The sequence below is a fragment of the Leucopleurus acutus genome (assembly GCF_964270905.1).
Source record: "Leucopleurus acutus genome assembly, chromosome: 18".
Taxonomy (NCBI): Eukaryota; Metazoa; Chordata; class Mammalia; order Artiodactyla; family Delphinidae; genus Leucopleurus; species Leucopleurus acutus.
Genome location: NC_139160.1, coordinates 23,315,425 through 23,340,527, shown reverse-complemented (window position 1 = coordinate 23,340,527; position 25,103 = coordinate 23,315,425). Strand labels below are relative to the sequence as shown.

Below are 25,103 nucleotides of genomic sequence, written 5' to 3'. Positions count from 1 at the left end.
GAAAGAGGAGAAAGGGGAGACATGCAGCAAGGACAGCTGAAGTGCCCCAGAGGAAACCAGGAGCATGAACACGGACTCAAGGGCACCGCCTGGTGGTCATGACCCTTATGTACTTCGCCCTTCTCCAACTCCTATTTCACTCTATCTGCCCGCCTGCCAAATTTAGCACTTTATTAGTTGACATCTGATTCTCAAGTTAGTTCATAAATATACCATTTCCTCATTTAGACTACAAGCTTTTTTTTTTTTTTTTTTTTTTTGCGGTACGCGGGCCTCTCACTGTTGTGGCCTCTCCCGTTGTGGAGCACAGGCTCCGGACGCGCAGGCTCAGCGGCCATGGCTGGGGCACGAACCCGTGTCCCCTGCATCGGCAGGCGGACTCTCAACCACTGCGCCACCAGGGAAGCCCCTAGACTACAAGCTTTTTGAGAGCAGGGTCTTTTCTTAGATTTCTTTTGTGCCCTGGCCACTCCCCGTTCTGTTCTGCCTAGTCCCTAGACAGTGCTGAGATTGTGGAAAGCAGTGACTTGGTCCCTGGTGACCTTGTCCATTTCTCTTGCTGTGAAAGAGCAGCTTCCTTTCCACTTTTCCCGCAGCCAGATGGAAGTCTCGTTACCTCCAAAGTTTCACATGCCTTATGCTTTCCAGAGGTGCTGTGATGTCTAGAAAACACATTCACGATAGCCTGTCTAAGCAACAGAAAACTCATTCACTCATTAACATACTGTGACAGATGGCCATTGAGGAGAACACCAGAATATACATACTATTAAAGATCATTCAGGTGGGCAATCGTACAAACACTACTTGGAACATTTTCTCCAACCTTACTGCCTAGCTAGCTGTCATCTGGGAAAGAATGCCCTTCAATTAAGGCTGATTTGAACCTCCTTGGAACTGACAGGACAGTCTGTGTTTCAGAGGTATGCTTCTAGTATACAAATGCAAATGGTCTGCCCCTTTGGTGGGAAATGAACACTTCATGAGCGCCCAGCCCAACCAGACACGGTGTCATGCCCCAAATGGCAACTCTTTCTAAAAAACTCCAGTCTCTGTGGCCACATTACATTGAGTCTGGTTTCAGAATCAAATCTTCCACTTCGTGGGTTTTGGGAAGAGGCTGCCGGTATGTAGACGCGGGAGCCAGACACACTCGGAGAACTGGGTCTTAATCTCTTAGACGATACATAAATTGGGGGAAGAGCAGAGGACTCCCTCCTCTTGACTGTAAGACTGAAAATGTTCATCCGCTGCTGTTCAAATGGGACTTCCTTCCTAGGATCAGTGAGTGACCTTGAACGGCTCTGGGCTGATGTGAGAGGTTCTAGATACTGATCAGAAACCATTTTCAAGAGCTTGAAAATGGAAGAGCTTACCTGCCCGTGCCCCAGGCATGAGTATTTTTTTTTTTTTTTTTTTTTTTTTGCAGTATGCGGGCCTCTCACTGCTGCGGCCTCTCCCATTGCGGGGCACAGGCTCCGGATGCCCAGGCTCAGCAGCCATGGCTCACGGGCCCAGCCGCTCCGCGGCATGCGGGATCCTCCCGGACCGGGACACGAACCCGTGTACCCTGCATCGGCAGGCGGACTCTCAACCACTGCGCCACCAGGGAAGACCTCCCAAGGCATGAGTTTTGACTCAGCAAAGCTTCAAGAAGCCATCTCCTCTGACCACCACGGCCCTGCCTCCCTCTGAATGCAACTTTCTGACTTGGTCACATATTTCTGATACAAGAAAGCTGAGCGAATGAGAGTGGTTTAGAAGAGGCAGAGGAGAAAAAGTAATATGCAAATATCATTCTCAAGAGCAGAAATAGTATGTAACTGGAAAATGGCCTGTTTGGGGATACACAGTTTTAGGGACCCATGTGCAATTTACATGCCCAGACTAATTTAAATCAGTTCCTGTCTCCCCTTCCATTTCTGATCATTCATATACCCAGCTGTGGCCTTTGGGGAAATCCTAAGAAAAACGGCTCTGTTACAGGCTGGACTGAGCCTGCTTTCCTTCTTCCCGTCAGCACAGGGGAAGGCAGAATCTAAATGTTATCTTAACAACAGTCGTGGTCATAGTGATGCTGTCTGATCTCAAGGAAACTGTGTTGTGCTAAGTGGAATTTTTAAAAAGCTCTTTCACCAGAGTCTGCAAACCTCCTGTGTTGCGAAGGCCAGGCCGAGTCCCCTGCTTTAACGCCGCGTCCCCCGACACCCGGTTCGTTGCTGATTAACGAGAGCAGGTGCCCCAGGCCGCTGTGCAGGAGAACCTCAGCGTCGGGGTCTGGCGGCAGCTCCAGGATTATGAACCTCCTGGCAGTCGGTGCAGGTACAAGGCCCCGGTGGATACTTAGAGGGCAAACCTCTCATTATTTTGTTTTCTGCTTAAAGCCCCAAGGATATGGAACTCCAGGATACCGCAGTAATTTGCTCTCTGGATTAAAAAGTCTAAGTATCCTCTCAGCCTCACTGGGATAGAAAGAATATTCGGTCCAATCCCTGGCACCCAGGAGTTTTAGTCAGAACACGTTTTGACGTATTTTCAGGCGTGAGGAAAGAATCTGACAGCTCCACTGAGCGTTCTGTCCAGGAGGTGAAGGGCTGTCTGGGAGAGACCGAGACCCTGTATATTTCCTCTGTGAGGGAAATACCTTCTTTATTATCTTCTAAAATAAAGGTATCAGTCTGAGATGAAATGGAATTCCCCTTGACCGAATCCCTTCCGGAAAGGCCCATCGTCTAAGGACCAGAGACCAGGTGTGTGAATCCTCTCCTTACTGAGGGAGACCACACAGATCTCACCCGAGCCAGTGAATGATGGACACCGTCCTGCGGGGAAGAATAGAACAAGAGCTCCTACCCATCAAATAATCAATTATACCTGGACGTGCACGCGCACACACGTGTACACGTATGCAACTCACACGTGCACGCGCATTTCACAGACATACAGATCGTCAACCTGCACTGATGGGCCAGAGGAGACAGGAGCCCGACAATTCTTAGACGAATGATGAGTGGATTCCTTGGCCATTTCAGCTCATACTGAAACAACCACTGCTTCTTCACAAAGGCTTCCCACTCGGGATTTCCAGAAAGGGAAGGAAAGAAATGTCAACAATACAAGGGAAGGATAATAGCAACAACAGGAATCATTTCTTGAGGGCTTACTCTATGCCAAGTACAGTGGTGCAAGTGGCCTTTCATTTAATCCTCCAGGCAAAGGTAGTGGTGATATTATGAAGAATGGTATTGGAGAAGGAAAAACAAAGTAGGCCTTCAAAGCTTTCTTTCAACAAAGTAACATCGTATCACTCCTCCTCATTTCATCTGAGTTCAAAGGACCGTTTTCTGTCACCCTCCCCTCCCCCCATGGAAGTGAGGGGAGGCCACAGGGAAGGCAATAACATGATTCTGAACGTCAAGACTCTTCCAGTCTCCTCCTTCCATCTCACTCTGTATGGTCTACCCTGTCACCAGCTGCAGGAGAATAAGAGGGCATGGATCTCTATGCCTGAAAAACACTTTTTATTCCAGATGACTTCTCTCAAAGCTGAAGTATAAGACCCATTAGAAAGGTCAAGTGCGAGCAATCCCACTACTGGGCATGTACCCTGAGAAAGCCATAATTCACAAAGAGTCATGTACCAAAATGTTCACTGCAGCTCTATTTACAATAGCCCGGAGATGGAAACAACCTAAGTGTCCACTGACAGATGAATGGATAAAAAAGACGTGGCACATAGATACAATGGAATATGACTCAGCCATAAAAAGAAACAACATTGAGCTATTTCTAATGAGGTGGATGGACCTAGAGTCTGTCATACAGAGTGAAGTAAGTCAGAAAGAGAGAGACAAATAACGTATGCTAACACATATATATGGAATTTAAGAAAAAAAATGTCATGAAGAACCTAGGGGTAAGACAGGAATAAAGACACAGACCTACTAGAGCATGGACTTGAGGATATGGGGAGGGGGAAGGGTAAGCTGTGACAAAGCGAGAGAGAGGCATGGACATACATACACTACCAAACGTAAGGCAGGTAGCTAGTGGGAAGCAGCTGCATAGCACAGGGAGATCAGCTTAGTGCTTTGTGACCGCCTAGAGGGGTGGGATAGGGAAGGTGGGAGGGAGGGAGATGCAAGAGGGAAGAGATATGGGAACATATGTATATGTATAACTGATTCACTGTGTTATAAAGCAGAAACTAACATACCACTGTAAAGCAATTATACTCCAATAAAGTTGTAAAAAAAGAAAAAAAAGAAAAAGGTCAGGCGGTTGTGGGATTGTGAATGGGTAAGATCACCTGAATCAAAATTAGATGACAGTGTAGCAGTGTAATCGATACTGACCCCTGAAGATTCAGAATGACTGTATGTGTGTGTATTCAGGTCAGCGAGCTGTGGGCCTGGTCCTGCACATCCCAGGCGCTTTGCTGTGCTCTATGGAAGAGCTTCTTACTTCCATTTTCCTTCTCAGCAGGACACTTAGCAAACTGCCCAGTGACAGGCCTAGCATCTCTGTCCCCTTCCAGGGCTCCCCAAGGCAGTACTGGTTAATGCCATCACTTGATTTTCACAGAGGCCCCTCTCACTCTTCACTGGAATTTGATACATAAATTGAGCTCTTTCTGTCCCTTCTCTTTCGGCGCACAAACACCCCAATGGGCTAGGAGGGTAGCTGGTCTGCAGAGGAGAAAAACTAGCCTCACGGAAATGAGGAGTGATGTCCTGACCCTGGGTATGTCCCTCGAGGGGCATAGCTGAGAGGAACTTTTGTAGTCATTTTTTTTTTTTTCCATTTGGAGAATGATGCTAAAAAACCACCATTAATACAGTTTTCTTGAGAGTCATATCAGAGTTTTATGTTATTTGAGGTGATTTTTCCTCTATTGTGTGGAGCCCTTCACATAGAATCCTGTGAGAGTATAGTCTAAGGATAGTGCGCCATCAGTCACCCTGACATGATTTCTCCATTGTTGTGGGAACTTTCAGGCCAACCTGCACTTTTAAATCCCTCATACGCTTTTCAAAGGAATTTGGCATGTGCTGAAAGTAACTGTTATTTTCGATAACTGCTTTTCTTTCTGCAAAGACAAAAGCAAGTGAAAAGAAGACAACTCTCTACCGGAAACTGAGTTCTTGTGAGGAAGTACAGATCAACCTCCATACGCTATTACATCCCTAACGCAGCTCACGCGGCTTCGGCCTGCAGCCAGCGATCAACACGCTACATTTTAGCAATGCAAGTTGAGAAAAAGGATTTACCTTGGAGTCCAGCTGCTGCATGTATGACCAGAGATATTCTATATTGGCTCCAAAAGGGTGGACGTGAAGAAACGTTGATATGATGCCTGAATTAAAAAGACAGACACTGAACATTATTGAGAGGCAAATAAAAGTCTCAGGTGAATAACGTCATCTGACCCCAGGGACAGTTTTGTCAGGCTGAGTCGTGGTCTTGCCCTTTCTAACGGCTCTCGGCAAGCATTCAATAACCGCACATTTTGAAGACGGTAACGGTAACACGGCCAACAGAACACTGTCTCCTGGAACGACAGTAGTTGGAAAAGCGAGACTCTAAGAAAACACATGGATGAATGAAGGTATTTCTAAACAAAGACTCCTGGAAGCATTTCAACTACCAATTTTATGCTTGATTTGCCAATATAAAATTGTAGTTATTGGAAGGATAAAATGATCCCTTTTCTTTCCCTCGCTAGACTCTGCAGTATGAAAACGGCTCCTACAGCTGTGTCAAATTCCCCTGATAATTACAGCTGCTAGTTACAAAGAGTATTTAATCCATATTTCCCCTCACTGCCACTGAGGGAAGCACAAATCCTTGCCGTCTCCCCCTGGATCTCGCTGTTGTTTTAAGGGAGCCAGCCTGCTCTCTCCTTCTCGCTGCTGTAATTTACAAGATCATTTTAAAAGGCCCAGGAATGGGCGCTTTGGCTGCAGTCTGATTATAAATCAGAGGGCTTTTCCATCGTGAAATTCAACCGTCAACATGGTACTGACGGATGAAAAGCTGAACGGTAGCGTCGGGGCTGACGTAAAAGCATTACCCTCCTACCCTCCCTGCTCTTATAACCAGAATCAAAATGGTGAAAATGAGGACGTCAACTCCATAGGCTGTATCCTTCTATTTGTTAAGAAACTGGGTTCCGACGGACACTTCTGGCTTCTCTCTGAAACAGGCTTTGAGATGAATCAAATTTGAGGAGGAGGCCTCAACGTTCTGTTTATTGTGATGCTTTGGTGCTCGAAAGCCAAAGGTCAGAGGCTTCAGACCCACAGGGCAAGCACAGGCCGAGCACATCGTTCTGCACTACGTCATGCTATGAATTGCAGGGTGGCCTTGGATTGACCTGGGATAGGGTCTCATGGCCCCCTGATCTCCGGTGTGATGCCTGCGATGCCCTGGATGAGTGTCAGTTTCTAAAGAAAAGTTCTCAGTTTATCCTTAGGCTGAGAGCAGAGAACCAAAGAGTCTACACACGTACTTTCAAGACCTAGCCTCAGAACACTGCTTTTATGTGGGTTTTCTTGGTGGACAGTGAAATGAGGAACACAGAGATGATTAGTTACATTTCTCCATAAAGCTAAAACCTCAGTCTTCAGAGATTGACCTTTTCCCTGAAATATAAAGAACTACTGCATTATTCTGAGATTGTGTTCTTCGTTTTTTGTTAAAATGTCCTTCTCTTATGAAATAATGGTGATGACAGAAGGTAACAATGGTAGTTTTAATCTCTTTAAGTGGCAAATAGCCATTTTTAATATACGTAAGTGGGATTGTTTTGTCCCCCTCCTACCACTTTGTTAGTTTATGTTTTAACTGTATAGACCTGGCAACTACTTCCCTGTGTCTGAAATTCTCAAATCTCGTGAGGTGGCACTGTAAGTAACTGCGTTACCAGTAAGAGTTAAAGTATAGAATCCCATGAATGATTTACTTAGAAAATAAATGAGAATAGAAGTATTTAAAAAAATAACATTTCCATCTGCATTCCTTAAGTGGGAGAGAGGCGGCAGAATTCTTATGGGGAATTGATTTTTTTTTTTTTTTTTTGGCCTCGCCATGCTGCGTGGCTTGTGGGATCTTAGTTCCCCGACCAGGGATTGCACCTGGGCCCTCAGGAGTGAAAGCACCGGGTCCTAACCGCTGGACTGCCAGGGAATTCCCTAGGGGAACTGCTCCTATTTCAGGATGGTGAGTGGGGCTTTCCCTGCTGTCCCAGGCTGAGGACAAGTGGTGCTATGTCTACTGCTTTCCACAGAGAGCCTCCAACAAACGGTAGGCAGACCCCTGCCCCCTATGAGGAGGAAAGGAGGACGGGGAAGGGAGGAGTAGTCAGTGCTGGCTGGCTTTGTGAGAAGGCGAGGGTGTTCCCAGTGAGAAGCTTTTCTCTTCTCTTAAATGCGATGCTCCCAGGGAGCGCCTCAAGAGAGCGGCTTGTAGAGACTGGGGAGGGGGGGGCCCTGCAAGGCGGCGAAGCGCATTCCTTTCCTTGGCTGGACTTCCGCTTAGGCAGCAGACTGACTAACCTGGCTTTGTGCCAGCCGAGCACAGGGGAGGCGGTGGGGTGCTGTAGCCTTTGGGTGACAAGAATGTGTGAGCTTCCCATGGGACAAGGGGGTATCTCAGAAGGTAGACGGGCTTGAGCAGCCTTACAAGTATCCCAGGGCCCCAGCAAATAGAGAAAAACATTTTTTATGTTAATATCCCTACAGGACAAACAATCATCAACATCTCCTGGCTAACCTGCAGCCTCTCCTATAAATGCCCCTGGGAGTGTGACATGAAGTTAGTTAAATGCCTCCAATAGAATGAATAGGATGGTTCAGAAGAGGATGGGGGTGGGGGCTATGGGGGAGTGGCTGACAACTCTTTTTTTTTTGCCGTAGGTAGCCCTCTTGGGGCCTCTCCCGTTGCGGAGCACAGCCTCCGGACGCGCAGGCTCAGCAGCCATGGCTCACGGGCCCAGCCGCTCTGCGGCATGTGGGATCTTCCCGGACCGGGGCACAAACCCGCGCCCCCTGCATCGGCAGGCGGGCTCTCAACCACTGCGCCACCAGGGAAGCCCAGACAACTCTTGACCTAAGAAGATGAAGGAGGAAATTCAGGGATACCAGAAGTGGGAGGACCTGGGGTGGCCGCTTTTCTTGCCTCTGTGATGATGGCCTCCCTCACTGTTGACTGTCCCACAGCCCTAATCTTGGGTCTGTAACCGCAAGGAACTCTGCCCTTAGACAGTATTTGTGTGTTCTGGTTCAGTAGCAGGAATATAGTATACAGTTACAATAAACGTGTGTTGAATGAATTTATCCTCTAGAACTGAGAATGGCCAGTGTACTTCTTTAAAATTTCTACTGTTCTATTATTGACAAATCAGGAGAAATAAGAACCTTAAAAATTGCTACCGGTACTAACCAAGGATGTAGTACTCTTTCAAATACCAGGTAACTTCGAGGAATTATTCACCAGTGATTCCTGCCCTTAACTCATCCTGTTATGAATTCAGGACAGAGTAACTTGGATATTTTGGGCATGGAAACTTTTTATTGAAACTACTTTGCTCATAAAGCTAAGGGGAAAATGCACATGTGATTTCTATATATCTTTCTAAAATCAGATTAGAAATCCTAATCCGGACATGAGTATTTTTCCCTAGGAGAGCATTTAGAACCATCTTGGCGGTAGCTGATATTAACAAGCCATTAGCTTTTCCTTATAAAAGTTGAGCAGTTGCCACTAAAGACATGTGGGGTCAAAGCAGGTAGTTAAATAAAGGTTTTCCAAGCTCTTCCTCTGGATGGCAACCAAGTTCTTCAGTATCGCTAGAGAGGCAGTGGAAATGGGAACACCCTTAGTCATCCTACTCCAAGTACTGCACCCCTCCTCCCCCCCTTGATCCTGCCCATGCCAGTGGCATCACAGAAGCATCAGTCACGGCGTCTGAGAAAAGGTAGTTTCTAGGCCCGGGCTCTGGATCAGATTCACTTTGGGGAAGCTTCCTAAACAATCAAACTAAAGTCTCTGCTTAAGCTCCTTTAAAGGAACTGGGATGCTTCCTGAGAATGGGGAAAAAAAAAAAAAAAGGATAGTTGTAACTCAAAATCCAATGAAAAATGCTACAAACCCAGAATTGGAAACTATTTATGGTTCTCTGGAAGACCACAAACACTGTAAGGGCTGGGTAAAAGGAACACTAGGAACTGAGGGTGGAGAACTCAGCCACTACTGAACGGGTGGGTCTCCAAAGGGATGACTCAAGAATTGGTCTTGGCTGGTCCCATGGAGAAGCGAGGTCTCCACACTGAAGAATGGGCTTCCCAACAGTGGAAAATACAACTGTAAGTAGCTAATTTAAGAAAATAAAGAAGGAATAGAGGAGGCTGTCAGTACTCTTGAGTTTCCTGCACAGGAAACTGTTTCAGGGCCTGAAACACTACTTTAGAAAGATACACAAACCAGCTCCAGACAGCATGTGGCAAATCCCTCATCAGGAAGAGGCCCCTTTAAACAAGCACATAAAGGCATTCTGAGCTTTTCCCGCCAACATCATCTAGTTTATTCTCATGTTTAGATGTCACCGAGACCAAGGGAGTGACATTTAAATTAACCAAGTAGTGCTAGATTTTTACTGATTCATTTCCTTAGCAGCAATTAGATGCCAAGGTCCTAGGGACACAGCACTGCCCAGACCGACAAGGTTCCTGCTCTTGGAGAACTTATATTCTAGGTAAGCAACACAGACGATAAATGCAAGGATTAAAAAAGGAGATATGTTCAGAGAGTGGTGGGCATATTGCAGAAAACAAAACAGGTAATAGGACAGGAGTGGGGAGTATCCTCAAGCTTGGTGGAGGGCTGCTTTATAGGAGGTCAAGGAAGGTGAATTTGTCCGTGTGTCAGATGAAGAGGAGTCAGCCACAGAGAGCCTGGGGGAAGGTGACTCGGGTACAGGCACCAGCGAGTGCAAAGGACCTGAGGTGGAAATGGGGTGGCAGGAACAAACTTGGCTTCAGAGTGGTGCAGCATGCGTTTAGAGGTAGGTGGGGAGCCAGATCACGTAGGGTCCCAGTTTAAGGGGGCTGGATTAAGCTCTAAACATAGCAGGAAACCAATGGAAGGGTTCTAAGCAGGGGCATGATATGAGCTGAATTATGTTTTCAAATTTTCATTCAAGCTGCTGTATGGTGAACAGACAAAAGGGAAACTGGGAAACCAATCAGAAGTGTTTGCAACAACCAATGGATCACTGAAGAAATCAAAGAGGAAATAAAAATATACCCAGAGACAAATGACAATGAAAACACCACGATCCAAAACCTATGGGACACAGCAAAAGCAGTTCTAAGAGGGGAGTTTATAGTGAGATAAGCTTACATCAGGAAACAAGAAAAATCTCAAATAAACAACCTAACCTTACCCCTAAAGCAATTAGAGCAAGAAGAACAAACAAAACCCAGCATTAGTAGAAGGAAAGAAATCATAAAGATCAGAGTAGAAATAAATGAAATAGAGACTTAGAAAAAAATAGAAAAGATCAATGAAACAAAAAGCTGGTTCTTTGTAAAGATAAACAAAATTGATAAACCTTTAGCCAGACTCATCAAGAAAAAGAGAGAGAGGGCGCCAAGTCAATAAAATCAGAAATGAAAAAGGAGAAGTTACAACTGACACCACAGAGATACGGAGGATCATGGGAGACTGGTATGAGCAACTATACACCAATAAAATGGACAACCTAGAAGACATGGACAAGTTCTTAGAAAGGCACAATTTCCCAAGACTGAACCAGGAAGAAACAGAAAATACGAACAGACCAATCACCAGCACTGAAACTGGATCAATAATTTAAAAACTTCCAACAAACAAAAGTCCAGGACCAGATGGCTTCACAGGCGAATTCTACCAAACATTTAGAGAAGAGTTAACAGCTGTCCTTCTGAAACTATTACAAAAAATTGCAGAGGAAGGAACACTTCTGAACTCATTCTATGAGGCCACCATCACTATCACCCTGATACCAAAACCAGACAAAGATATTTTACCAAAAAAGAAAACTACAGGCCAGTATCACTGATGAACATAGATACAGAAGTCCTCAAGAAAATACTACTAAATCAACTCTAACAGCTCATTAAAAGCATCATACACCAGGATCAAGTGGGATTTATCCCAGGGACGCAAGGATTCTCCAGTACCCGCAAATCAGTCAATGTGATGCACCACATTAACAAACTGAAAACTACAAACCATGTGGTCATCTTCAATAGATGCAGAAAAAGCTTTGGATAAAATTCAACATCCATTTAGGATAAAAACTCTCCTGAAAGTGGGCACAGAGGGAACATATCTCAACATAATATACAGATTTCTTTTTCTCTTATGGACTCTTATTCTTAAAATTGTATTGATACTGGCACAAAAACAGATATATAGATCAATGGAACAGGATAGAAAGCCCAGAAGTAAACCCACACACTTATGGCCAATTAATCTATGACAAAGGAGGTAAGAATATACAGTGGAGAAAAGACAGTCTCTTTTACAAGTGGTGCTGGGAAAGCTGGACATTGACATGTAAAAGAATGAAATTAGAACATTCTCCAACACGATACACAAAAATAAACTTAAAATGGGTTAAAGACTAACTGTAAGACTGGATACCATAAAACTCCTAGAGGAAAACACAGGCAGAACACTCTGACATAAATCAAAGCAAGATTCTTTTGGATCTGTTTCCAGGAATCTCAGCTCTGCAGAGGAATAGATGTCTCTAGACACAGTCATATTAGCTGGAAACCTACAGAGGACTGACCAGAAGACTGGAGAGCCATCAGGGAGGGGTTATGTGAAATCTGGGTCTCCCACTAAGCCACTAGGGGACAGTTGTCTGTGGGTGGCTGCAGAGTGACAAAGCATTTATGAGAAGTGGAGAGAGACAAGACTGGGAGTGGGTAGCAGAAGAGGGATCAAACACTTGTGGTTTGGTCTGATGTTTCTAAGTGCCTTGGGATTCTAAAAAGCTTTAATTTTCCAAAAAGCAGTTTTTCCTACTTATTCAGTGATTATAATACCTGATCTTGTACAGTTAGGTTTTTAGTTTTTAAAAAATATCTGTCTTTCTGTCTTATTTTAACTAAACTCCTGAGACTGTATTTGGGCCTTTCAGTAAATTGTTCCTTGTATCTGAAATGGCCTTGACAACTCCCCATCTAACCAGAGGAAACGCTATTCATCCTTTAGGGCTCCCTCAACTGTCCTTTCTTCCCACAAGGCATCTGCAGCAGAAACAGCTCCTTCTCTGTATTTCTGATTTTAGTTTCATGGTCATTAACTACGTTCTCTCTCACTAGTCTATAAAATTCTTGAGGGAAGAGATCACCCTATCACCACCGTCCGCTAAGATACATCCTGGTACATGGCAGGCCACTAGCTCCCAAAACACAGTCCCAGAGGTGACTGCTTCAGTATCACCTTGGATGTTAGTTTTACAATACACAGAATCTCTGTGTGTGAGGACAAAGATTCTGTCTTTTAAACAGGCTGCCCAGATGATTCTTTTCCACAATGAAGGCTGGTAATTTTTAGAGTAGGCTCTTGACAAATGTTTGCTGATTTACTGATATGGACATTTGAGTCTTGGAAACAAGATTTAGGTCAATGACTCATTCTTTATGGTCAGTAGCTTTCAGACAAGAACACACTCCCCGATTACTTTTCTCAGGTGCAGACTAAATATAGCCTCAACTCTATTCACTGAAAACACCAAAAAGTCGCCACTCAACCTTCTTTAAGTGTTTTTCTCTACATCTCCTTCATCTGCTTCCTAACACCCATGTATAAGGGGGGACATTTCCAATTCAGATATAGGCTGGCTGTGAGGAGATGGGTTAAATGGTCAGAGTGACGGAAATGGTGGTGGTGGTGGTAGGAGGGGAGGGGCTTGATGTGAACAGTCACCTTGGTTCCCCATAATATGTATGTCCTGATCCGCAGAGGAGTCACGATGGTACGTGAAGAAGCTTGCCTGATCGTTAAGAATGTGAGGATGGTTCTCCGGGGCCTGGGGGAGTCTGGAACAGCAACTTTATAAACAGAGTTGTTGAGAAGGTTTTGACTATATTTGGATGGGATTTACAATGATGACCAGCATTGACAGGGTGCCTGTCAGGGCTGCTGGGATTGGAAATGTGTTGTATTGGAATTAATTAAAGAGCAAGAGAAGATGGAGTGATACAGACCCAGGGTTAGACGGTCAACATCTCCTCAGAGCTATTTGCCTGTCAATAAAAAATTTTGATCCACTCTCCTTCATAACAATAGCCAGGAGTTTCCAACCAAACACAGCTCCAAAGCTTTGGTCCTAAACCAGAAGTACTGACTCATCCTCTCCCACACAAGTCCAATGCATGCCAAATCCAACATGTAGGGCACATGTGGAAGGAACCAGGAGCTCTGGCATAGACACTAGGCAATGTCAAGCTGACCTAATGTGTGGTTACCATACAGTTTTGAGATATAAAATGCTACCCTCCAAAACTCCCATAAAAATGTAATTCTTTTAGGTTCAATTATATGCCAACCTGTCTTCACAAGGATTGATTGCATAATAAATAATCTAGCAATCAATAACGAAGTGCTTCCTAAGGGCCTAGCTACTTTAGTTGAGTTGGAACATAGCACTTGATGCTATGTTCACTGTCAAGCAGAAAGTCTGGTAGCATGGTGGGTCTCCCAAGGGACTCAGGATCGAAATCTGCAAAGCTCCAAGTAGTGTTACTGATGAAATTCCATTGATCTTCTGTAATGTATATAAAATTTATATGTCTTAAAGACACCAATTTTATAAAACGGTCGTGAGAATCTCTGGAAAGAATATACTCTTTTGCCCAGATCAATTAATGTCACAAATAACTAGGATTGCTCATTATTTAGGAAGCTCTAGCCTCAGTTTTATGTGTTCTGTAGATGAAATCCATTTGAATAGCTTATCTTTCACTTCCTTTTCTCTTCCAGGCAATCAAGATTTGTGCCACTGTGCATTTTTCATATAACATCTGTGTGTCCCAACAGGGGGTTACCTGAATATATTTGCGTATAGCACATATATAGGCATCTACGTGTGCTGAAGATTTTGCCAATAAGCATTTCCAATACAAGGGAGATTTTCTGCTGTGCTCCTAGCCTTTTAGAGTGACTTAGAGCAGGCCTACTGTATCCTATATATGGGTTTAGTTATTCCAAGGGAAGATTCCAGGGAAATTGCAGAGTATTCCTGACCCCTCCAGATGTATCAGAAGTCCAGGGGGCTCCCAGAATCATTCTCCCCACAAGTGTTCTTCAGAAAAGAGTAGACCCGGCACCAGAAACTCCCTTCTCTCTCTAGCCTGGTCCAGAGCAGTTTTGGACCCATATTCTGTCATTCTGTCTCTATCACAGTCCTTATCTGGATTCCAGAAGCTGCAGGAGAGGTCTTTATGGTCCCAACATTTAGATTTCTACAAAACATGAACGGCCAAACTCAATTAGCAGAGAGGCACGTTTAATGGCGGGGACAACTGCACCCTTCGGCAAGATCCGTTTAGCCAGTCTTGGAAACTCTTCTCTACCCTGGCATTCTTTTGAATGATTACCCTCTCTCTGACTACAAAACAGTGTAAGTACCTAGGAATTTGGGGGTAGGGTTTGGGCAGGAAGTCACATCTGTAATAAAACTTCCATTAAACAGAGTAAAATAAAATATTGTGGTGGAGAGGTAATGGAGACATGGAGGGAAAATTAAATTCCTAAATTTAACCAAACCTTAAGTCTCCAGCCTCCCTTCTACCTAAACAGTCTCATATATTCATTCAAATTGAGTGTCACATGCTGTTTTTCTTTTGTTCAATGCTGAACTTTCAAATGCTAATCTGAGGGACCAGTTTAAGAGACCAAAAGTGAGAGAAAAGGCCTGGAAAATTTGGAGTTGGCTGTACCTAATTTTTATTGAAGATCCCGACTTACTAAATTTTTAATTCCAAACACAGTTGAATTTACCAATTTTTAAGTTTTTTCTAATATTAGAGACCTCAGCAGAGTTGACATGTTATAAACGTAACCCTCTTATTTACTCCCATTAACCTACAGTGTGTAAAGCATATTGTTTTAAAACTTGTGAGGTGGCTGATTGAAAAGAAATGTTTGTGTCGTGTGTGTGTGTGTGTGTGTGTGTGTGTGTGTGTGTGTACACATGGTCCCCAACTTACAACGGTTCAACTTAACGATTTTTTTGACTTTATGATGGTGCGAGAGCAGTACACATTTAGTAGAAACCATAGTTCAAATTTTGAATTTTGATCTTTTCCCCACCTAGTGATATGCAGTATCATATTCTGATGCTGGACGGCGGTATTGAGACGAAGTTCCCAGTTAGCAACACGATCATGAGGGTGAACAACCGACACACCATTCTGGACCCACACAACCAATTCTGTTTTTAACTTTCAGGAGGGTAGTTAATAAATTACATGAGATATTCAGCACTTTATTATAAAACAGGCTTTGTGTTAGATGTTGCCCAACTGTTAGCTAATAAGTATTCTGAGCATGTTTAAGGTAGGCTGAGCTAAGCTACGATGTTTGGTAGGTTAGGTGTATTAAATGCATTTTTGACTTACATATTTTAAACTTATGATGCGTTTATCGGCATGTAACCCCATCATAAATTGAGGGAGACCTGTGTGTGTGTGTGTGTGTGTGTGTATGTGTGTCCGTGTCTACACCTATAGTAATTTATATATAATATAAATACTGTAAATAAATTTATATATGTAAAATAACATAAATAGTGTGCGTATATATATAATCTATCCATCTATCTATATATACAGTAACTATTTAGCAGATATTGTAAATGAACTATGTTCTCCAAGTAGAACATAAAAGGAGAAGCAGCAGTCTATTGTCAGAGGAAGGAAATAAAGAAAATGGATACCCATTGCCATTTTTTTACCGTCCAGTGGTCTATATTATTCAGACTTAAAGAGGGAGAGTTTACTGCTGATCATTAATTACGTGCTCTGTTCATACCCTGAAAGTATCATGGGGGAAATCACAACTTTGTCACACTGAGCGAAAGAGAAACAGTTGTCAGAGTTTGACACATTTTCCAATAGGAGAAAAATCCAGTTGCTAACTACATACAGGTTCATTTTGGGTTCCTGGAACTGATAGCCCATCAGCATGTCTTATGAAATTTGTGCACGGCATGTTATCACAGCTGTATATCATCACAGAGGGAAAAAAATAATTGGTTTTCCTTGGAGTAGCTCTAAGTTGATGTCATATTCAATAACCTTGTAGTTGAAAAAAATCTATAGATGATGGATGAAGTTGGGACTATCTTTTGAATTTAATTCCTCCTGTGCCAGCTTCTACAGGACCTGATGTACCTGTCATTTTGAGGTGAGTGCATGCAATATTTAGAAACTGCAACCAGGCGGTACTTCTGCCAGATAACGAACCACAGAAGAACAGTTTGTCTCATGTGTACAACAGCCTCGTTCCTCACTCTTAATCATGCCACAGAGGAGCCAGGCTAAACTTGGACGCTAACACTGGGGTCAGTGCCAAGGTGCAGCTTGAATCAATGCTGTGCATCAGGGAGTGAAGCTGGTGGCTTCTCCTTCTCTGGATTTGAGAACTCTGGAGACAGCCTTAAATATACAGGCTTCGAAGGTGGGGTCCCAGGCACGGTACCACCACAGCCCCACTGAGAAGACTTCCTTATGAGACGAAGTACTGCTTTTGTATACACTGATCACTATCAAGTGGGGACAGGGCTGGATTGGGAGTCTGGGGTTAGCAGATGCAAACCGGTATATACAGGACGGATAAACAACAAGGTTCTACTGTACAGCACAGGGGACTATGTTCAATATCCTGTGATAAACCATAATGGAAAAGAATATGAAAAAGAATGTATACATATATGTATAACTGAGTCACTTGTCTGTACAGCAGTAATTAACACCACATTGTAATTCAACTATACTTCAATAAAAAATAAATAAATAAGAAAAGAGAGAATATTTAGAGCTTTCTCTGGTCCTGACAAAGAAAAAGCCAACTTGGATATATTTCGTGGGGCAACTGAACATGTTTAGGTGAACAGCAACTTCCTTGCTTCTTCTTTCCCCTTCCTTAGTGGCCAGCTCGTCTTATTTATCTTGGATAAATGAGTCCAGAGTTGGGCAGGGAAGCCTGGCTAGACTGTCCTAGATTGGCCTAGCACTGTAGTCTAGATGTCCCTGTATCATCAGCATTTCAGGTTTGGCCTTGGGACTGACCTCAGGACGTGGCCACTCCCGAGCCTGGGGATCTGGCTTGGTGTGGAACTTTTGCACTGAACCCAACCTGGCATCCAGTTGTGTCCACGTTTTGAAATTCAGATTTATAACATGTGAAATGCAACTTAATCTGTTTTCCTTGTACTCAGTTTTATGTTGGATAACCAACTGATATACATAGTTACAGAAGAGCAAAGTCCCCACTGGCTTGCATGCCCCTAATTTGAAATGTGTGTAATACAATCTTGATGAAGTTAATCCTACCTCTGACAAAGCTTTTAAATCATTAACAAGTTGGAGGTGAATTACTTAAATACTGTGTAAGTGAATTATTACCTACGAGAGAACAGATGAGGAAAACAGAATTTCCTTACCGATCAGCAGAGCTTCTTTCTCTGATTTTAAGCCTTGGCTTCTTTTCTCAATATTGTTCTCTCGGTCTTGGTTGACCAATGCGACTGTCAACACATTAATTTCCTATAAAGTTAAAAAACAAAAACATATAGGTGTTTATGTAGATTCCGTGCATTCCAACAAAAGCCACCAGGTCTTTTAAACTCTATAAAAGAGGTCATCACGTCCATTTATAACTGAAGATCAACTTTTATAAGTGATCGATCTGTTTGCCCAAGAGTAGAAAAGTAATTCTAAAACTTAGCCTCCTAGCTACTGCTCCCAGCAAACTAAGTAACTCTTTGCGAAAGTGGCACATTTTGTGCAATTATCTTACGTTTTTAATCCATGTTTTGATAAAACTGTTAGCAACAACTATTTGACTTTAGCTACTTTAACAAAGTTTTTATTTCAAATATGAAAAAATTTCCTGAAAAGCATATACAGACTCATTTATAATACTATGCAAGTAATTTGTGTGAGTGTGTGGGGAAACAGGGCCTATTGGGAAGGTGAGATAGAACTGTTGTTAGGAGTGTTTAAGGTGAGTAAGTCTATGTCCTTATATATAACTGCAAAAGGTAGAAAAAGCAAAGGTTGGTAAATCGTTTTCTCTGGAAACTAGAAATGAAGAATTGTACAACAAGCCAGTATGTGAAACATTGAGGCTCGACTATTTTTAGTTCTTTTAGTATTATTATTATTATTCTTTTGCGGTACACGGGCCTCTCACTGTTGTGGCCTCTCCCGTTGCGGAGCACAGGCTCCGGACGCGCAGGCTCAGCGGCCATGGCTCACGGGCCCAGCCGCTCCGTGGCATGTGGGATCCTCCCGGACCGGGGCACGAACCCGTGTCCCCTGCATCGCCAGGCGGACTCTCAACCACTGCGCCACGAGGGAAGCCCTCTTTTAGTATTTTTAATTTAAAAACAGAGAAAAAGATTTAACTCATATTCTCCCAGACTTGATACTAGGACTCAAAATGGAGAATGATTTAATAGGAGATCAAATTTAATGATCAGAGACCTGCATATATGGGATAGTAGAATCATTAGGGTAGTGGAATCTCATTGGAGGGAAATTTCTCACTTAAGATAGGCCTTAAATAAGGACTAGCACATTGGACAAAGAGTTAAGGATACTGTTTCCATTAGATGATAAGGACTCTGTCAGAAGGACAAAGGGTAGGTAGGGAGGGACAAAGGACAACTTAGATGGTTTGGCAGGTGTTCCCAGGACTGGAACTGGTTACAGGATAGATATTTAGCTAGTTTATATAAATTAACAAAGTTGGCCAGATAAAAGAATATAGGAAATTATTGGGAGCATTTTGAGCATGTAAAGATTCTACCTGAAGGCATTCAAATTAAGACAGGTCCAAGGCAAGTCGAGCCAGTTAGACTTAAAAGGTCACTAGAAAGATGCTCTTATACTTCTAAAAAGGGATCTTGGGAAGCAGTCCCAGTAGAAACACATCCAGAACTTGAAAACAACAAACCCAAAGGTGTATGTAGACGGGATCAGAATATTTTATAAAGAGAAGTCACAGGGAATTCCTTCTGTGATGAAATAACATATGGAGGTGTTTTAAGGGCTTGAAGACGTATAGAAGGAAATAGAGCAGAAGGGGAACTCTCATTTCCATTACAGTCAAAGGTGTGTCCGAGCGTGTAAACAAGAGACTTGGGTCTTTAACACCATTTAGCGAAGTGGACCAACTTGTGACCATTCAGAAGCGTTACTACTGACAAAGCGTCCTAGAGCCTAAGCCTGCCTCAGGCATGATATAAAAGCTCAGACCCTTCAGAAAGAGACAGACAAATACCATATGATATCACTTATCTGCGGAATCTAAAATATGACACAAATGAACTTATCTACGAAACAGACTCACAGACACAGAGATCAGACTTGTCGTTGCCAAGGGGGAAGGGAGGAACTGAGGGAGGGGTGGAGTGGGAGTTTGGGATTAGCAGATGCAAACTGTTATTTATAGGATGGATAAGCAACGATATCCTACTGTATAGCACAGGGAACTATATTCAATATCCTGTGATAAACCATAATGGAAAAGAATATGAAAAAGAATGTGTGTGCGTGTATGTGTGTGTGTGTGTATATATATACACACACACACACACACACACATATACATATATATGTATAATGGAAGCACTTTGCCGTACAGCAAAAATTAACATTGTAAGTCAACTATACTTTAATAAAATAATTTTTTTTAAAAGTTCAGACTATTGCTGACAGAGTCACAGAATTAATGAGATGGGTGAATGCTTTTATTATACATTTTGCCAGAGACATAATTTAAAGTTAATATGGGTGTGTTTTAAGGGTTAGAAGACAGGACAGTAGTTTTCGATAGCCACTCGACGTGCCGTGCTTTTGTCTTTTTCCACTATAACAAAAAAGGCGAGGAGTATTGTAATGACTCATGACTCACTGGTTCCTTAGAAAAGTAAAATTAATTTGATTTGTCTGTATTTGTAGTAGAGTTGTTTAATTTAACAAGAGAATTACAGTTATTAGTAGGTGGCGAGTTTGGGGTTGTCTTCAAAGTAGATATAAGCAATATCCGTACCCTCTTTTTGTGTTTTCATTTAGCTAAATTATCATCCAATGTCTGTCAAAAGAGCTCCATCATTATAACTGGTTAAAGGGAGTACACAGAGAGAAGGTGGAACTAAATAATTCCCCAAGTCAAACCCTTCTTGCCTTTAAGCTAAGCCTATTTTTACTTTCAGCCACTCAATAAATATTTATGCTGCATACATATATTACATGCCTACCACATGCCAAGGAATGCTACGTTTTAAATGATACTGAGTCTAAAAGTGGCAAGAGGTGCATGCTTACCAGCAAGCAATTCTTATAAAAGGTCTGTAAGAAAGCTTACAGGAAATGTCAGTAGATGGAGCTGGAGAAGTAGGTGGACCGGGATAAGGAGCTTGGATTTTACCTGGAAGGCTTAATGAGTGAAGAGTGTTCAACACAGGAGTTACATGAACAATTCTGCATTTTAGGATACTGGTTTGCAGGAGGTGGAAGTGGGGGCAGCGAAGCCAGGTTAGAGCCTATTGCAATTGTCTATTTAATTCTGACCTTTTTATAACGAGGGTAGAACCCAAGTCAGTGATGTGCAGAGGGCGAAACATAAGAGATATTTAAGAGGTAGAACTAAAAAAAATCTGATGACCTGGTGGATGAGGAAAATGTTGAGAATGACTCAGTGCCTCCGTGAAAAGGAAAACAGAGAAAGAAGCAAGTACGGGTGAAGATAATTTGTCCCAATTGGAACTTAAGGTTTCTATGACATATTGTCAAGATATCTGAGAGAAAGTAGGGTCCACAGGTGTTTGAACTTCGAAGCTAGGCCCTGACAGCTCTTTTATGGCCCATTTCTCAAGTTAGTGTCTGTAGCACACAACCCTGATGTCTCCTTCTGGGACAAAGAAAACGCTTGCTTATTGCTTGATATAAAAGAGATGGCTCCCTCAAGCTCACTGTTCCTCTCCTGTAACGTAATCCACTGTACGTTCAGTGCCCTCTATGGGGGCATGATCAGCCTGTAAGATCCGTGAGGATGAAGCTGGTGAAGCCAGGACCACTGTCTTGGGAGCACAGGATAGAACCTCAACTGGACATCTGCCAAAACCTTCTCTGAGAAGAACCCATCACAAAAGGGACAAATTGACCATATGGGAGCACATTTTCAGGGATATCAGAGGATATCTAGTTCGTGCTTCTTCTCTAACTCTATAAATCCATGCTTCAAGTCTAAGTCCTGGTCCTACCTTAAGAGTTTCACATTCTCTACCCAGAATGTTCCAACTTATCTCTTCAGTAATTGGGGAATACCTTTTACTGGGATGTTGGATCGTAAGTTAGAAAGACTTTGCCCCTTTCTTAAAAACTTCACTGTTCTTTTGACTCATTCCTACCCCAGATCTCTGGAATATAGAAGGAAACTTTCATCATTAGAAACGTAAAATTAGTAGACTCTTTATCTTTTATCACATACACATCCTTTATCCTGATAGTTGTAGTATGTCCTGAAGAATTACGTGTCTACTGGCGAAGGTGTTCCAGGTGCTTAGAGATTGCAAACTGGACGTGGATCAGTGCAGACGGAGGTTATTAAGGACAAATTGTTAATGGTGTACAAAGTATACAGTAGGGAGGAAACATTAGGATGGGGATCAAGAGTTTCCGCACAGTGAGATCAATAGGATTATGAAATAGTATTCCAAAGGAAGTGGTGAGAACACCATTCACTTGACACAGTAAAAAGCACTGCAGACTAGAAAATGCACAATAAGTAACAATTCTGCACTTGGCAGGAGAATGAACAAGGTTATCTAATAAATCTTTTCTCAGTCTACCTTTTAACTCTAATTTCTGTGATACTTAGAAGGAATCATTAAAAGGCTGGAAGAAGAGGTTTTTCAATATCTGAAACTAGATGATATGCGGGTTTTTTTTAGGCTTCTTAAAGGTTAAGCTACTCAAAGGCAGAAATTTCCCCTCGAAGAGTCCTTGTCAATTACTTTAAGAAATGGTCAAAGTAGTTTATCCATTTAGAAAAGCTCTTTTTAAATAACTTACTGAGCTAGAACTGTGCTTTGCTGTTGTTCTGTTTTTGTTCCCCTACACCTACCCAAGCCCCTAAGAACCAAGAATACGGTTTCTTCAGCCTGATAAAAGCCTTTCGTTCTTCCTTTCACTTCGTTATTCCTGTGACCTGCTTAACTTTAGTGCTATTTGCTTTCCGCTGCAAAGCCTCTCGAATACAGGGTGCATACCCACTGTATCTCCTGTCTCACCACCTGAAACCTCAGCTTTCTCATTAATCACCCGATGAAACTATCCTCTTTTTCAGTGACTATTTTCTCAGTCTTCGTACCATGTGATATTTGACATCACTGACTCTGCCCCCTTAAACCATCTGCCTCATTTGCTTCTGTTACATAAGAAGTCCTGGTCTTTTTCCTCCGGATTTTTTATTTCATCTTCATTGGTTTTCTTCTTCCCTCTGCGGGCCCCGTACACATGGATAAGAAGGTTACTTTCTCCTTTTATCCTCTAACTTTGGTACTTTTGCCAAAGCTCAGTCACCACTTTTTCTTCTCTGTTTCCTTTGATCAGAGTTCTTTCATTCTCACGGGTTCAACTATCGTCACACTTAACTCTTTAACTTCTGTTCCTTATCACCAACTGACCACTGGGTTTGTTTGCTTGAAATGATCACTTGCCATTTCAAATTCAGAACGAGAGGTGGTCATGAGGTGGTAGGGGACATACTACACGCTTAAGTTTTAGCCTTAGCTCTTCCACTAACAGTTAGTTGACCTGGGGCAAGTTACGCAACATCTTTAAGCCTCAGATCAGTCGTCTAAAAATGAGGGTGCTGGGTAGGGTCCACCATCTCTGAATAATGCTTTATGGAACCCCGTCAGCTCTACAGAGGTGACATGGAGGGTCCAAGGAGCGGATCGCTGGAATTCCCACTCCATTCCTACTTGCTTCTGTTTTATAATACAGGACTTCTACTTAAGGCTTCCTTGAAAGGAATGTCCTTATTTTGAAAAATGTGTGAATCCAAGTCCTTCCTGATGTGGTGGTTCTTCTAAACTTCTATAATTTTATGGCCAAGAATTCAGCTCACATGTCAGACTGCATTTTCCTCTAACTTTTCTGTTTCTGCTAGTAGCACCGTCATTCTTCCACTTGCAGGCCTTTGATTCATTCTCTTCTATCCCCTAAGGCCTCTCTAGACTTGAATTCTAGCAAGTATCTGTGAAATGTCTCTCATTGCCCTTCCCCATTTCCACTACCAGTGCTCTACTGTCACTTCTCCTTGCTTCTCACTTGGACCACCCCAAGAACCTCCTACCCTGTCTATGCCTTTGGTTTCTTCCTCTTCCAGTCCACCTTACATGATATTACCAGATCAGTTTCTAAAATGCCGCTTTCATCTTGTCAATCTCCAATTTAAAACTCAGATGCTTTCTGATAACCCGTAGGAAAAACTCCGATGCTTTCCAATAATCCGTGGGAAAATCAGATTGAGCCTGGCATTCAGGTTCAGTCCTACCGATACAGCCTATCTCCTTTAGATGTTCTGTCCAGATACGTTCAGAGAAAGCTCTCTCCTTTTCTTCACCACCTCCTACATATATTTTTACACATAGCACAAGTCCCGTATCTCTTAAGGGCATTTATTCCAGGCTATTTGTACATTTTCCTTATCTCAGCACATTTCCCCTGTCACTTCTGTGGCAGCTGGCCACTTACACGTTTGGAATAAACTGAATCACCTGTGTTTGTTTCCTCAACAAAACCGCCAACTCCTTTAGGGCACTCACCATATCCAAGCAAGTGAGACAGCATGGCCGAAAGGGATCCGTGTTCTAATTCTGTCACCATTATTTATGTACTAGATAACTTTAGGCAGGGTATCTCTGAACTTTCTTTTACATAAATCATGGTTAATAACCTATCCCTATCCCCCGGGGTGCTGTGAAGACCAAATGTCATACGTGACATGGTGCTTTTGAAAACTATAACCTTCCAGGAAGCCATCACCATTATTACGATTGTTACTCACTTTTATTATCCTCAGGACTGAGTGGATACAGCACAGGTACATAATAAATACTTGGGGTACTAAATCTAGGTGAGAATTCTGTATAAGACCCTGACTACAATGATATAAAAACACGTATGCGAAAGTGATAAATTGTCATGGGATTCAAACTGTACATATTGTCTGTTTTCTAAATGTTCTGTGGCACTGTTCTTCTACTGCTATCCTTATACTTTAAAAAGAAATAAAAAGAAGCCTATGACAGGCAGATGCCATTCTGAAGAGCTATATGTAAGCACAGCCGCTAGCTGACTACTTGACTGAGTAACATACCAAACGACATCCTCCCCACACCACACACATATGAAATCTACCCTGTGGCCCTCCAAGGGCTGGCGGGCCCTATAGCTCCTAGTGCAAGGTGAGTGGGGCCGTTGCCAAGGTCCGCATGGTAAAGATTCCTCATGTCCCTTCCCACACCGTCACCACCACACCATAAGGCCTGACTCTTAGACATCACACTCCATGGAATCAAGGGCCCTGTAGACTATGGTCAAGATGCCAGTTAGCTACTTCAGTCTCCTTTACTCAGAATTTTTTCAGAGTACCCAAAGTAATCCATCAAGTGACAGGCCAGCCTCCACTAACCTTCAGGGATTCCTCGTAAGATTAGAACCATGGTCGGAGGAGGAAGGGGGATGGGGATACGTCTCACACTTTCCTTTATGAGCCAGTGACTGTCACGTTGCAGGTGCCCA

General features: G+C 42.9%; 1 protein-coding gene across 1 annotated transcript in view; it reads right to left on the bottom strand.

Moving 5' to 3' along the window:
* The window catches only part of ENOX1 (ecto-NOX disulfide-thiol exchanger 1), a gene marked incomplete at its 3' end in the record, with an annotated part of 213,887 nt that overhangs the window by 18,492 nt on the left and 170,292 nt on the right, over positions 1–25,103 (bottom strand). The window contains exons 12-13 of the mRNA XM_082859621.1: positions 17,726–17,828; positions 5,271–5,356 (exon numbers count right to left, since the gene is read on the bottom strand). Of these exons, the coding sequence (XP_082715747.1) occupies positions 5,271–5,356; positions 17,726–17,828 (189 nt within the window). The remainder of the gene's footprint in view (positions 1–5,270; positions 5,357–17,725; positions 17,829–25,103) is intronic.